General features: G+C 38.6%; 1 protein-coding gene across 8 annotated transcripts in view; it reads right to left on the reverse strand.

Annotated features, from left to right (window-relative positions):
- The window catches only part of TUB (TUB bipartite transcription factor), a 262,999-nt gene that overhangs the window by 21,070 nt on the left and 228,101 nt on the right, over window positions 1–13,828 (reverse strand). For all 8 annotated transcript variants that reach the window (XM_045012471.1, XM_045012470.1, XM_045012469.1 and 5 more), the window contains one exon: window positions 2,772–2,936. In XM_045012471.1, coding sequence (XP_044868406.1) covers window positions 2,772–2,936 — 165 coding nt within the window. The remainder of the gene's footprint in view (window positions 1–2,771; window positions 2,937–13,828) is intronic.

The following is a 13,828-nucleotide window of genomic DNA, read 5'->3' on the forward strand; positions in this document are numbered from 1 at the left end:
AAATCAAATAAAACATTTGGCATTTCCTTGCAAGGAGAGTATTGCCTGTGCACTAATGTATTCTATAACCTATCTTCTCCTAACTGAAACAGACATGTTGGATGCTCCCTGCGGAGCAGACAGGCATCTGTTAACATTGGACACTCACCACAAAGTTCCTGTCAAACAGCAGAATGGGTTCAAATCAGGACTAAGCAATACTAATGACAATCAGCATGACCTTTCCTACCATCAGCATTGCCCTTACACGGCTTTCCCCTTCCCCACCCATAAACAAATTGAAGGTGGCTTATGGGCAGCTACTCTCAAGGTTCCCACAGGAGCATGGTTCTCTAGATTCATGGTGACATGGCAGTGAGATGGTCCAGGGACCAGGGCAGAAGCATTGGGCTTGCACCTGAAAGCCTCAGCCCCTAAACAAATGTTCCCGTGGTTCTTGGGACATCCAGGGGTGAGAAAAGCTAGCTAACAAGCTTTCTTCTCACTCCATAGGATGGCAAACCCCATCATCCAACAGGAATATCCCATGGAACCTCTACTAGTTGAAACCAGCTTATTGAAACTTTGTAGCCACACAGGGTATGGGGTGATCCACTGACCTTAACAGGAGTAATGAAGCTAAATCCCAGTGCTTTCATTTAAAATGTCCCCTGCATAAATTGTTAGGCTACATGTATGGTAAACACCACTGGTGGCAGCGTGTAGGGTTTGTGTACCTACACACAGCCTGCCAGAGGGGAGACAGCAGAGGAAGTCTCCAGCCGCAGGGAGCGGACAGCTTTTTCCTGCTGCCAGTCTTTCCCAGTGGTGGGGAAAGATTCCACAGTGGGGAGATGCCCAACTTTCCCTGCTGCTTCCTTCTGACAGAGCCTTCCCCCATTGCGGGAGTCCTTCTTGAGGAGGAGAAAGGCTCCAGCAGCATGGGATACTACACCGCTAAAACTAGACGGAGAGGCATGGCTTGGGTGAGCAGAGAGCATGTAGGGTATGTACTTGCTTATATGCCCACACCCTACAGGCATGCCTTTATTCTACTCACCTAAGCCAGGCCTCATCAGCCACACTGCTATTTATACCTGTGCTATGTGGGTATGTATGCTGAATGGCCCCATAAGAAGCGTGCAGGGTAGACATACCTTTACTCTCTACCAAGTATGCCAGTTTTAACAGTTTTTAATATAAAAAAGGAGACCAACCCAAAATAATAAACCCCAGTAGTTTGACCTAACTTAAAAGTTGTTTTATAATTAGATCTGGTCAGAAATTTCCTAAGACAACATTTTCCCTCAGGAAATGTCGATTCATCAAAAGCAAATGTTTTGTGGAAAAGTTTCTATTTTGACAAAATTTCCTTTCAAGGAAAAAAAATGAAACATTCTATTCCGACATTTTCAGAATGAAACATTTCTATTTTTCATTTCAAAATTATTTTTATTTGAAATTTCTTTCATTTTACATTATTAAAAATGTAAACAAATGTCAAAATCAGAAAAAAGTTTTGATTTTTTTCAAAATGAAATATTTTGTTTGGAATTTGGTTTCATGGCAAATTTCAATTTTTTTTTTCTTCTGTTTTGGAACAGAATTTTTTTTTCTAACTCGCAAAACTTTCCAGGAAACAGAAAATGTTCTCACCCAGCTCTATTTATAATTTCTAAATCAACCAACTTTTGCGAGCAAGGTGACTGGTTTATAAACATTTTGAGCCATGCATTTAAGTGGCAACCAATACACGGGGAACTTCTTAGTCAAATCGGTCTCTCTCAGATCCAAATACCCAGGAAACGTCACACTTGGAGGAAACATGTTCATTTCAGGCTGAGTCGCTCACATCCACAGTGTGAAGCATTTGAGATAATGAATCTCAGTGAGAGCTGCTCTACAAAATGAAATTGGCATTTAGAAAAGAACAGTCTATTCTATACAAGTCAAGTTCTCACTTAAATGTTGCTTTGTGGACGATGTGTATATCTTTAAAGCACCAGTTTCTCTCTGTAGAGCAGCTTTGGTCAAAGCCATCTTAACTTCAAAGGATGCATGCTGAAGAAGCAGAGCCATTAAGGCTTCAGAAAAGCATTGTGAAGATTTTAGGATTTATTTCCTCCTAAGCTGCTGTCTGATAGGAGAGAACACTGTTGCAGAAAGGGAGAGACACACACACACACACACACACACACACACACACACACACACACACACACACACTCTTCATCCCCAGTTAGGGCTGTCCTTGAAAAAAAACCCTGAACATTTGAGAAGCATGCTGCCAAGAAGTGCTGCAGAATACAGTTCTGTCATTTTCACCTTTAGGAGGATAAATGTAAGATGTGAATTTGTGAATTGATACTACAACCACACTTAATATTCTACCTCTAATTTAAATGTGGCCATTACAAGTCCTTTTGTTATGCTTAAGTACATGATTTCTATCATCCTGCCATTCAGATTGAAAAACTTTAACACCTGCCACCTTGATAGCAACATTGCACTGAGTATGGGAAAGCCATGTCCCAGAGCATACGTGGGTCTCTTGCTGCTTGGGCCACTGGGGAACTCCATTACAATTATGGAGGTAAAACAACGGAGCAATAAGGGAAGGATAATGATGATTCACTGAAGGAAGAACCTCAAGTGAAATGGTGAAAAAAACATTTTTAGGTTTAGGACCAGGCTTAGTTTAGGACCAGGCTACCATTGGGAGTAGAAGGAGTTGCCAGCCTAAAAACAGAGCAAACAACAAGGAGCGTAAGTAGGTAGCTTTGGCTACTTACCCTTTTTCTGCATTGTTACTCTAAGGTCCTGCCTGCTTTGTTGTTGGCCACTAGCCACCGTCTCTCCATCATCTTCATTGTGGCTAGACTGCCCGACAGTAAGAATCTGAATTTGGCTTCCTACCTCCTGAACATCATCTTGAAATGCAGCAGGGCCATCAATTCCTGTCAGACAACAGCAAAAGTCTAGTCAAAGAATTACTGAAAAGCTGATCAATATCAGCTCAGAAATACTTAGATGACATCCTATCTAAGAAACAGCTCAGCAGTCCATCTGCAATTACATTTTCATGACTAAAATAGTCTTCAAGACAAACAACTCATTTGAACTCCCAAGCTTTTTGATTTGTCCCCAGAGATCAGACTAGCTCTGTGACCTGGAATAGAGTGTTCCAAGTATTGGTATGCATGGGAATTCATCGAGCACAACCACTCGGCTTCAGACTGTCCGTAGCTGACACTGCCTCAACAAATACTCTTTTTGAAGATGGTGTAGAATTTACTGAGGCCCTCTGTGTAAAAGCTATTTTACAGCAGTACTGGTTTTCTGAACTGTTGAAGCAAATGGAAAGTGTGTCTCTCTGTGTGAGAGCAGTGCAAGAGAGAATGTTTTGGAGATTTCTCCACTTCTAGCCTTCAGACCTTTGAGTATAGCATATCCATTTCCATGAGGTTTAAGCACCTCATTTTCAAGTGTATTCTGGGGATATAACACAGACATTGTTGAGACTTTTAGCACATAATGCTAAATATGAGTGACAAGTTGAATTTCACATACTAAAACAATTTCAAGCATGTTTGTTAAAAACTTCTAATAGACATGTTTCAAAAGTGTTCACACTTGCGGATTTTTTCACTTAAACTATTGTGACCCTTGCTTCTTCAAGGCTGGACTCCACCAAACTGTTCATGTGTCAGTAGGGACCCAAATGGGTACTATACCAAATCACTCTTCTGAAGAAAGACCCCGTCTATTTAAGGTATTGGGTGCCATATTTAGGCTCCTAAATCAGTCAGTAGGTGCCTAAAATGGTTATTTAGGCACATACAGATTTTGTTGCTCAACTTTGTGTGTTGATGTTTATAAACAGAGCAATATTATACTATTAAAAACTCTATTGTATTATTGTAATATTATTTAAAAACCTAACTGGTTTCAAGACTAACCTTGGTAAGTTTATGGAGGGGATGGTAGATAAGGTTGCCTATAATGGCATGTAGGAAACAGCCAGAGATGTGCTACTAGATGGGGAGGGCTATGAGTTACTACAGTAAATTCTTTCCCAGGTGTCTGGCTAATGGGTCTTGCCCACATGCTCAGGGTCTAACTGATCACCATATTTGGGGTCAGGAAGGAATTTTCCCCCAGGATCAGATTGGCAGAATCCCTGGGGGTTTATCACCTTCCTCTGCAGTGTGGAGCATGGGGCATTTGCTGGTTTGAACTAGAGTAAATGATGGATTCTCTGTAACTTGAAGACTTTAAATCATAATCTGAGGACCTCAGTAACTCAGCTAGAGATTATGGGTCTAGTACAGGAGTGGGTGGGTGAGGTTCTGTGGCCTGCAACGTGCAGGAGGTCAGACCAGAAGACCATGATGGTCCCTTCTGGCCTTAAGTCTATGAATTTACTATTTGTATTACAGCAGCATCTGGAGACCTCAACTGAGGTCATTATGCTATACACATAATAAGAAAGTCTATCCCCAAAAGAGATTACAGTCAAAATAGACAAATGGTAGGAGGGGAAACAGAATCAGAGAGATGAAATAACTCGCCCAAACTCAAGTTCAGAAATAGAACTTAAGTCAGCAGACTCTCAGTCTAGTGCTTCCTGTTCATTAGACCATGCTGCATCCTCTAACTCTTGGAGGTATTGTCATGGTCAAGCAATGTCTAGAGGTGGCCAAAACCTGAAAAAATCCCAGTTAGAACAAAATATGGAGAGGAAAAGAACAATACATTCCCTGGCTCAGAAGAGTGTGTTCAGAGTGGGACTGTTTACCTGGCTTTCTTCCCTCAACTATAAATAAATCACTGATTGGCCTAGTTCTCTCCCATAGAAAGCCAATTTCATTTTTGCCAGGATAGCAAGTTATCAACATTAGATTGTAAACTAGATTGTAACTCCTAGTTAAGATTTAGTGCCATTGTGTACTATGTCAGCCACATAAAAATGTACTTTTACATTAATAAAAGCTACAATAATATCATTTATAAATATAGTAAATAATAAAAGCCTCTATAAGGTTGCTGCTCCACAAGGTTCTTTAATAAGCAATGGAGAGGAGAACTGGTAACCATTACTAATGGCTGGTGTTTGTAGGATGAACGTCAGCTCTTTAATAACTTTGTCTGAAAAAACTGGTCAAGCAAGGTCAAATGGAACTGAGTGAATGCGACTAATTGTTCCTCTTCAACTGTTCCTTTGTCTTGGCTGGCAAATACATTTTAAGAACTATAATTTCAGTTTATGTCCATCACTTTGCATCAGTTGCTTACACCTACATTATGTAATAATATTAATAACCAGTGAGTCATGAGCTTTTTCACTGACACTTTGTATGACACCTATCAGATATATTTCATGACATTAAAGAACTGGGGTACACGTGAATTGGTTAAGCCAGCTGCAATTCATTACCAGATATCTGGGTACCTGTGGCCCTTGCGCTGTTCTTAATGTCACAACAGGATATTGGAATAGATGTACCACTGGTCTAATCCACTCTGGCAATTCCTATGTCCCTACACATACACAGACTCACTGACCAACATTTTAAAAAATTGGTGTCTAAAGTTAGGCTTCTAAACCAGACACCTGACTTTCAAAAGTGCTGACTACCCACCAGTTCCATTGAAATTAATGGGGCAGTGGGATGCTCATCACTTTTGCTTATCTAGCCATTTATTTACCCACCTATGTTTGTACCTAATTTTAGACATCCAATTTTTAAAAATATTGGTCACTTTCCTTCCAAGCGGACTTTGATCTGTGGCAAATTAAATGCCTCCAATGACATTATATAGTTCGGTTTAATCATGCTAGAGTTGCTGTTTCTGACATACACAAAACAACTGTGTTCCCATCCCATGCTGTCAGAGCCATCACATATTAGGCATTGGGACAAACATTACACTGGCTCGTCACGCATTAAGAGGAGGAAAATCAATTTCAGCATTCAGAGGAATGCATTACTAGTAGAGAGTGTTATTACACACTAAAACCTATCCCAGGAGCTGACTCCTTCCTGGGGATGGAAGATGTAACCAGAAAAAAAGAAAAGACAAATGTGAAACAAAATTCTCTACAATGTTAATAATGGGGAATACTGTACAAAAATATTTGAAGATGCCTGACGTTGAAAGGCTAACACAGCAAAGGAAGTGTTCAGGAAGAGTGCATCTTCACATAAGGATTATTCCTATTTAAGTGAAAATGAGAGAGTGTGTATGTATAATACACACACACACACACACACACACACACACACACACACACACACACAGAGTAAATGTAGCGTCACCCATCTGATTTCTTGAAGCATTTCAAAAGCCGTGCAACCCTGATTCATCTTTCATTACAGTTGCAGGATGGATCCTTCTCTCTACATTCCTCACTTTCTAGGCTTTGTGGACTCCTGCTCCTTCTACCCACATACCAAAAAAGTGGCTTATTGTGCGGGGGTTGGGGGAGGAAATCATATTTATAGTTAACAGTCTCCTGTAACTTCAGTGGTTGGAGAACATGGATTTAAGGTGGCAAAGGCAGACAAGTGGGCTGTGAGAAAGAAGAAAGTAAAGTCTTCAGAGCCAGGGGGCAGAATTTTCCACTGTCTCCCCTAAATGCAGAATGCAGCATCCTTCATGTAGAAGTCTCTGCGTTCCTGTTAAAATAATGCTGAAAGCAGAATCCTTCATATTATTCATCAAGAGTGGGTGAAGCAGGGCAGAAAAAAATTTGATCTGACCTAAATACTTTGAGTGAGAGAGAAAGAGAGAGAACACTTTGGTTAAAATTGACATTTTCATGTCTTTGCACTTCTTGGTTTCATCTGAGCCCAGAAGCTGAAGCCCAGAGATCATGAGAAAGGCTGTTCTTCCAGCATTTCCAGCCTATGAGAAATTGTCATTACATATATTTTAGTAGCATGTGCAACGTTCTAGGCACTATTCAAACACACAAGAAACAGTTCCTTCTCTGAAGAGCTCATAAGCTATAAAGTCTATTATTATTTATTATGACTTTAGAATGACATTCATTTTTATAGACTGGTTACTACACTATTTTTTTTTTGACAGAAGCTCAGACTTCTGAACAGAACATGACTACAACCAGAGACTGAAACAATTACAGCTTTTCTCTTGCAGTGGAAGGAAACAAACAATTACAATAGGAAACAGGGGACCTGTTACTGTAATCACTGGAAAGGGAGCTATAAGAAATTTTGCTTAATGTTCATGATGTACATGAGGCAAATCAGTTTTCCCAGTCTAAGTTTTCATGGACTTTCTGATGTTGCACTAGACCTAACTTTACCTGCAAAAGGTCTGATCAACATATTTTTCCTAATTTTTAAATCTCTTCAGCCTCCCTTGATTTAGTATTGCATTTTTGGAAACTTGAAATTGAGACCTGTTTCTACAGTTGCAATTCTGAAGCCCGTGAAAGCTGTCATTGGGAAAGAACAGCAGGGTTAGGCTGTATTTATTCCACATATGTATTCCATGAGTTTCCAATAATTTGGCTATAATTAAAACTAATATTAAATAATTTGTTAAATAATTATTATAATAAAAGCATTTGTTTTGGGAACACACACAAAGTATTCAGTGAGCTTTGAGATCAGATGTGAGAAAACAAACGTACAGAAGGTCAAATTTGGGATCTACCAATTTTGACAGAACTTAGATATTATCCAGATGGGCTCTCTAGAAATACTTCTGCTAGATTTCATCACTGAAAATTGAAATCATGTTATGGAAGAATGGGAATTTAAAGACTTACAGGTTAAAATGATCGCTTTAAAGCTTTAATTGTTCAAGAGATAATCAGGAAAAAGTATTTTAGAAAGAAATAAAGAAAGAAAAAGGAATACATATCAAATGCACAACCAGATGATGTTTATGTACAGTGGTTTCAGAAAAGCAAGTAAATAAAACCTAAGCACTAGACATAATATGGAGACAGATAACTATACAGGATAATATCTAATAGTAGTAAACATGAACATTGTCTCTCATATTATTCTCCATTAAACCTGAATAAATTAGTCGCAGGTTCCAAAAGTGACAGTAGCAACCAGACATTTTAAAAAGTATTAAAATACTACAGCCTGAAAATGACTGTAGGCAGAAACGCATTATGGGCATAAGCACAGTGAGTCAGTTCTCCAAAACATTAGCTATGTATGATATGAATCCCTAATAACTGGATCTACCCAGAAGAAAATCAAATCATATTTATTCACATTGTGCAAACCACACTCAAATATTCTGCTGTGAAAAGATTTCAAGCAAATGTCCCATTTTCTTCGTATTGTTTACATGATCATGCATGTAGATCTAAAAATGCTACAGTACTACGGGAAAGAATTATGACCAAATTATTTTACTATAAGAGAAGCGTTATTGTACTCAATTAGCATGAAAACCCCCAAGCTCCTGAAACACTTAATTTTAGCTAATTTTATTTTTAAATCAACTTAAAAATAATTATTTTTATTTACTAAAGTAATTCTTTCTTCATAGGACATTCATGAATTAACTTAGGAAACAAGTCTAAAAGGCACTTCAGATGGACCTAACAAAGCTAACTGATCGGGTAGCACAATCTCTACTTTACAGATGGGGTGCTGAGGCACAGAGAAATCAGGCTTTGATCCAGACAAGCACTTAAGCATGTGCTTGAAGTTCAGCATGTTAAGTTGTTCCATTAAACACAACAGGATTACTCACATACTGAACTTTAAGCACAGGCTTAAGCATTTTGCTGAATCAGCTCTGGGGACTTGCCCAAGGTCAAACAGGACATCCATGGCAGAGCAGAGAACTGAACTTTAAATTCACTGAGTTTCAGTCTTGTGCATATAACCACAAGACCATCTTCCTCTATAAAGTTGCTGACAGCAATGGAGTTGAACTGGTGTTTAGTAACGGTGGGAATTTCTTTAGACAACGCTTCAGAGATGAGATACCAGGTTAAATGAGCCAACAGTCTGATCTGGAATTCTCAGTGATATCTATTACATTCAAGACATCAGTGTGTACTGTGGGGACACATTTGCAAACTACTATTCTGAAGCATTGCAAAGCTGCTCTGTGTCTGACTTGAGGGTGGCAATAGAATACTTCAAACGAATGCTGGCCTGCTTTGCAATCAAAGAGAGAGATTTTGAGTTTATCAACAAAGTGAATCCTCAAAAAAGCTGTTTTTATTAAGCTCCCATCAGAACAAAAAGGATTTTCAACCTTTAAAGGATTTCATTCAGTACAAACCTTGAGTTTACATTCTCCTCAACTGATTCATAGTTTTAAACTAAATAGGCCGAATAACAGTTGAATATAAGGCTTACTTTTGGAACTATGATGAGATAAAGTACTACTGACAATTCCACCGCCAATGCTAGTCTTGCACCTATCAGTACATAATTCAGTATTATTTTAAAAAGTACTGTCTCAGCCATTGTTCAATAGATTACAGTAATACAGGTATGGCTCAAGGTCTCTCTTTTGAAAATATCTTTTAAGAATTTTCAACTGAGCCATATAAAAAAAATATCACTGTGGGTTTAAACTTTGCATTTGAAGAATTCTGCCAACAAGTGAAACGTTTTTAAAATAAAGTGTAAAACAAAACATCTATTGGTCCATTCTGAGGACCAGCATAATTCTTAACATACATTCTAGTTGCCAGAATTTTGAGAGCCATTTGTTCAACGTGTCCATTCTCCTAGGTGCTTTTTGGATCAACAACTGTGACATTTGATTTAGAAAAAAAATCACTAAACTTAAGTTTGGGAATGTTCCATTCTATTGTTTACAATATTTGTTAGCCATTCTTCTAAGTAGGTCTTGCCAAGATTAAGACTGCTCCAGGAGTGACTACTCTTCCACTGTCTATATGCTAAGGAGTGCCTGGTTTGGAACCAGAGACCATAATGATTTCCTTACACTCAACTTCAGGCCAACACAGCTCCCTATATTACGTAGAGATGGGACAGGAGGGGCTATTCATACAAAACAAATGGAAGAAAAACAGGGAAGAAACAAGGATGAAATAAACCATGGGGGGAGGGAAAATGGAATAACCATCCTGACAAAGAGAACATTTTGTGGCAGACACACACAGACAGACAGGACTACAACCAGAAAAGCCAACTGAATAAATAAAATAAACTGAACATAAAAGACAAAAAGAAAAAGTGTGAGAGAGAGATGGAAGGATGTTCTTTATTTGGGCAATGAAATACCTCCAGATTGCAGATTTAGGTTTCAAAATCCCTATAAAGTGTACAGTGTTTTCCATGGCACTTAATGCACCAGTGCAGCGACCCCTAAATCACTTATATGCCACGTATGTGAGATTTGTGGATTTAGCATCATAAAATTTACTTGCTCCTAAATATTCTTACTATATTTTTGCTTTAGAGTTAAATCATGTGTTTGAGTATTTGTAAAAATGTTATTTATCTGTTTCCTGTTTGTTTCCATTTAGTCCACTGCACACAGGAAAAACATTTTCACCAAACAGTTATTAATCCCTCCTCTTGGTAATCTTTAGTGGAAAATAGACACACTAATGTGAGTATAATACTTCCAGAAATTTCAGATCTTAAAAAAAAAAAAAAAGTCTGTGTTTGATGTATAAGTGTTCCATATACTATAGGTCTGCTTTAGTCCTGTGGTCAATAACTGTGTTTACAAATGTGATACTACTATGCAATATGCATTTTTCATAAAACTCTTTGTACTTGCTGATTTCAATTATTTTTCTAATTTATTTGTGCCTTTCCAGGCAACACTGCAAATCAGATACATATAGCGAGACAAAGTCTTCCCAGTTTGTACTCCACTGGCATAACTGCATGGGGTGATAAGTCAAGACAGAATTTGTCCTACTGTGTTTAATTGGAAACGTACTTTACGGTCAGTTTTAAAGTGACCATAACCTGGCCTCTTTTCTCTCCTCACCCTCCCCGCCTCCTGCCCAAGTCAGTTTTTCACCCAACAATTAATTGCAGGTCCAAATGTTTGTATTCAATTCCTAATTACCAGATTCGTCATTTTAATCAAGTAGCTAAGATACTATTAACTGCTAGCGTTTGTGCTTACAATTAATTGCACTTGCAGTTCTGCTCCCTAAGTGGAGGCTTATAAAAAAAATCAGGCTCAATACCTATTAACTATCATAGTGAGGTATGAAAGACCCTAACAGTTACAGTTCTTGGCTAAGATGCTAAGCATTGTACTACATAGAGCAAAATCACAGAAATTTATTAACCCAGAACTCTGGAGCAACCATCAGATCTACATAAGCAATTAGTCTCATCCTATGGCTGCTTCTCCTGCCCTCTCTCAGTGCAGCCTCATTAAGCCTAATATTTCCCTCATGCTCATCTTTATCACATTGTTCTGATAATAGTTTCATGATTCTTGGAGCTACTCAGAAAAGCATTACACATCTAAGACCCAGAGTACAATCATTACAACAGAGATTCAAGTGCTGCTCATATATAATTCAAATGTACTGGGTTTGAATTAGCTGATTATTCATAAAATCTGGTCTCTTTAGCACAAAGGGATGAGCTCAGAAATGTAATCTGCACTACTGTTAAACATCAGAGAAATCTTTAAAACATGTCATTTTAGAGTACAATGTGAATTCACACTTTTTCCAACGTACATCCTGCTGCTTAAAGGGACATAGCAAGGATACAAATCCTGGGGTAAATTAATTCACATTAAATGAACAAGATAGGTGATGGTACCTGATGGTAAAAGAAATTGTAAAGATTTAATTAACATCCACCATTTATGGTCACTTGGTGAAATCACTTCTCCTTGTACAGAACAAGAGTAAGAAGGCTTCACATAGGAAACTCACTGCAGGGGATAAAATCCATTATCCACCTCCCTCTACTGCAGGCAGGGTTTCTCTGAAACCAGAGCTTCTACATCCAGCTGCTTCTGGACACTAGGATCCATGCAGTTGAAGATTCAGTGCTCCCTCATTGAAGTCTGACTCTAGTTTTCCTTCGAGATTTGCCTAGTCAGCGCCAGCATGAAGACTCCTTCTCCAAGGCTCTAGGAAGTACAGAGGTCCCCCTGTACAACTGCTCTGCTTGTGCCCCATCTGCTCTGTCAGGTACATACTGCATGCATACAATCCCATTCGGGGGGGTGGAGGACTTAAGTGGTGTGGAGGGGATTTCATGGACCTTCTGCAACTATGTGCATTTCACCTTATGTTTATTATGGGCCTGATCCTGCAAGAAGCTGAGCAACTCTGGGAACAGCTGTGTTCTTCCAGCTCCCACAGACTTCGATAGAATTTGAACAATTCCAGAAGCTGTTCAGCTGCTTTCATGATGAAACCCTATTTACATTTCACTTAGCTTGGATAGTCACATTAGAGTACTTACCAGTTTCACTCTCATACTAGCAGAGTGTTACAATGTTGGGGTTAAAAGTTATATTAAGGATTCTCTTTTAATTCAGAGAAATATTTTCTGCTGCTATTAGTTCATATACTTTTTTAAAAATCAACAACATATATTTTAGTTCTCAACTATCTAACAGCGTTCTTTAAAATGAATCTCTCAGGTAAGTGAAAACTACCAGAAGCTCCTAGGAAAACAGTGAATACAGCTTTGCAAAAATTACCAAATTCATTAATGTTGTATGTACTAAACTGAAGGCTTTAAGTTAGACCACAGCGCCTAATTAGCACAAATTCTGTGGCTATTTATTACTATATGCAATTACTACAATTGCAATGACTTATGTCAGCTAAAATATGCCAATATTTTTCTGCTTTGGAATTTTCTTTTTAAAAAGTCTTCCCTGAAAACAAAGAAGCAAGGCTTTGGGGATCAAAAATTTTATTGTTAATTTAGTGGCAGTGCTGAGATGATAAACCTGGTCAGCACACATTGATCATGATGCAACTAAACTACACACAGCAAATGTTTTCTCACTGAGTCAACTATCCAGCAAAAACAATCCCAATGATTATGGAACATTCTCCATCACACATTGTCCCATAGGACATATCAGGCATTTTTAAATAACACATTCCTGTAATTATTATTTTTATTGCAATAATGCTCAAAGGTCCCAACAGCATCCAAACAAGCACCTAGAAAAACATGGGGTGAAATCCTCGCCCCACTAAAGTCAATGGCAAAGTTCCTGTCAACTTCAATGGAGCTAGAATTTCACCCATCGAGCAAAGAGATTAGAAAATGGTCTGAAAATCAGCACAGAAAAAGGTATAATGCAGTCGGTTATATGCAATTTAGTATTATGCAAATCTAAATTATATACATTTGTCAAAATATCATCTACGGTATTTTAACTGACTAAAGTAATATTTTATCTTCTGTACATTATATAGAAATCCCATAAAAGGAAAATGGACTATTACCAGAGTCAAAATCTGGCAGTCAAAATCTGGCTATTACTAGAGCCCAGAGTTTGTGATTATACAGTAAAAATGATTTATGTATTACCATGCACAATGCTCGGCTATGGCTCCGTCGTTAGAGCATTCTCCTGAGAGGTGGGACACCCTTATTCAAATTCTCCCACTCTGGTGGGGGAGGGGGAGAAGGAACCGGGTTCTTCCACATCTCAGATGATTTCTCTAACCACTGGGTTATAAGGTGGGTGCCTCCTCCTCCTCTGACCATTTCCTGTGGCACAAAGCAGGTCCCTATCTCATTCTCACCAGAAATATCTTAGGCACCAAAGCTGCTCAACTCCAGGAGAGGTGTTCCCAGTTATGGTTCCCAAGCAGAAATAGAGGCTTCCCTGCAGCCCTGATTTAGGTGCT

Source organism: Mauremys mutica, chromosome 4, assembly GCF_020497125.1.
Source record: "Mauremys mutica isolate MM-2020 ecotype Southern chromosome 4, ASM2049712v1, whole genome shotgun sequence".
Taxonomy (NCBI): Eukaryota; Metazoa; Chordata; order Testudines; family Geoemydidae; genus Mauremys; species Mauremys mutica.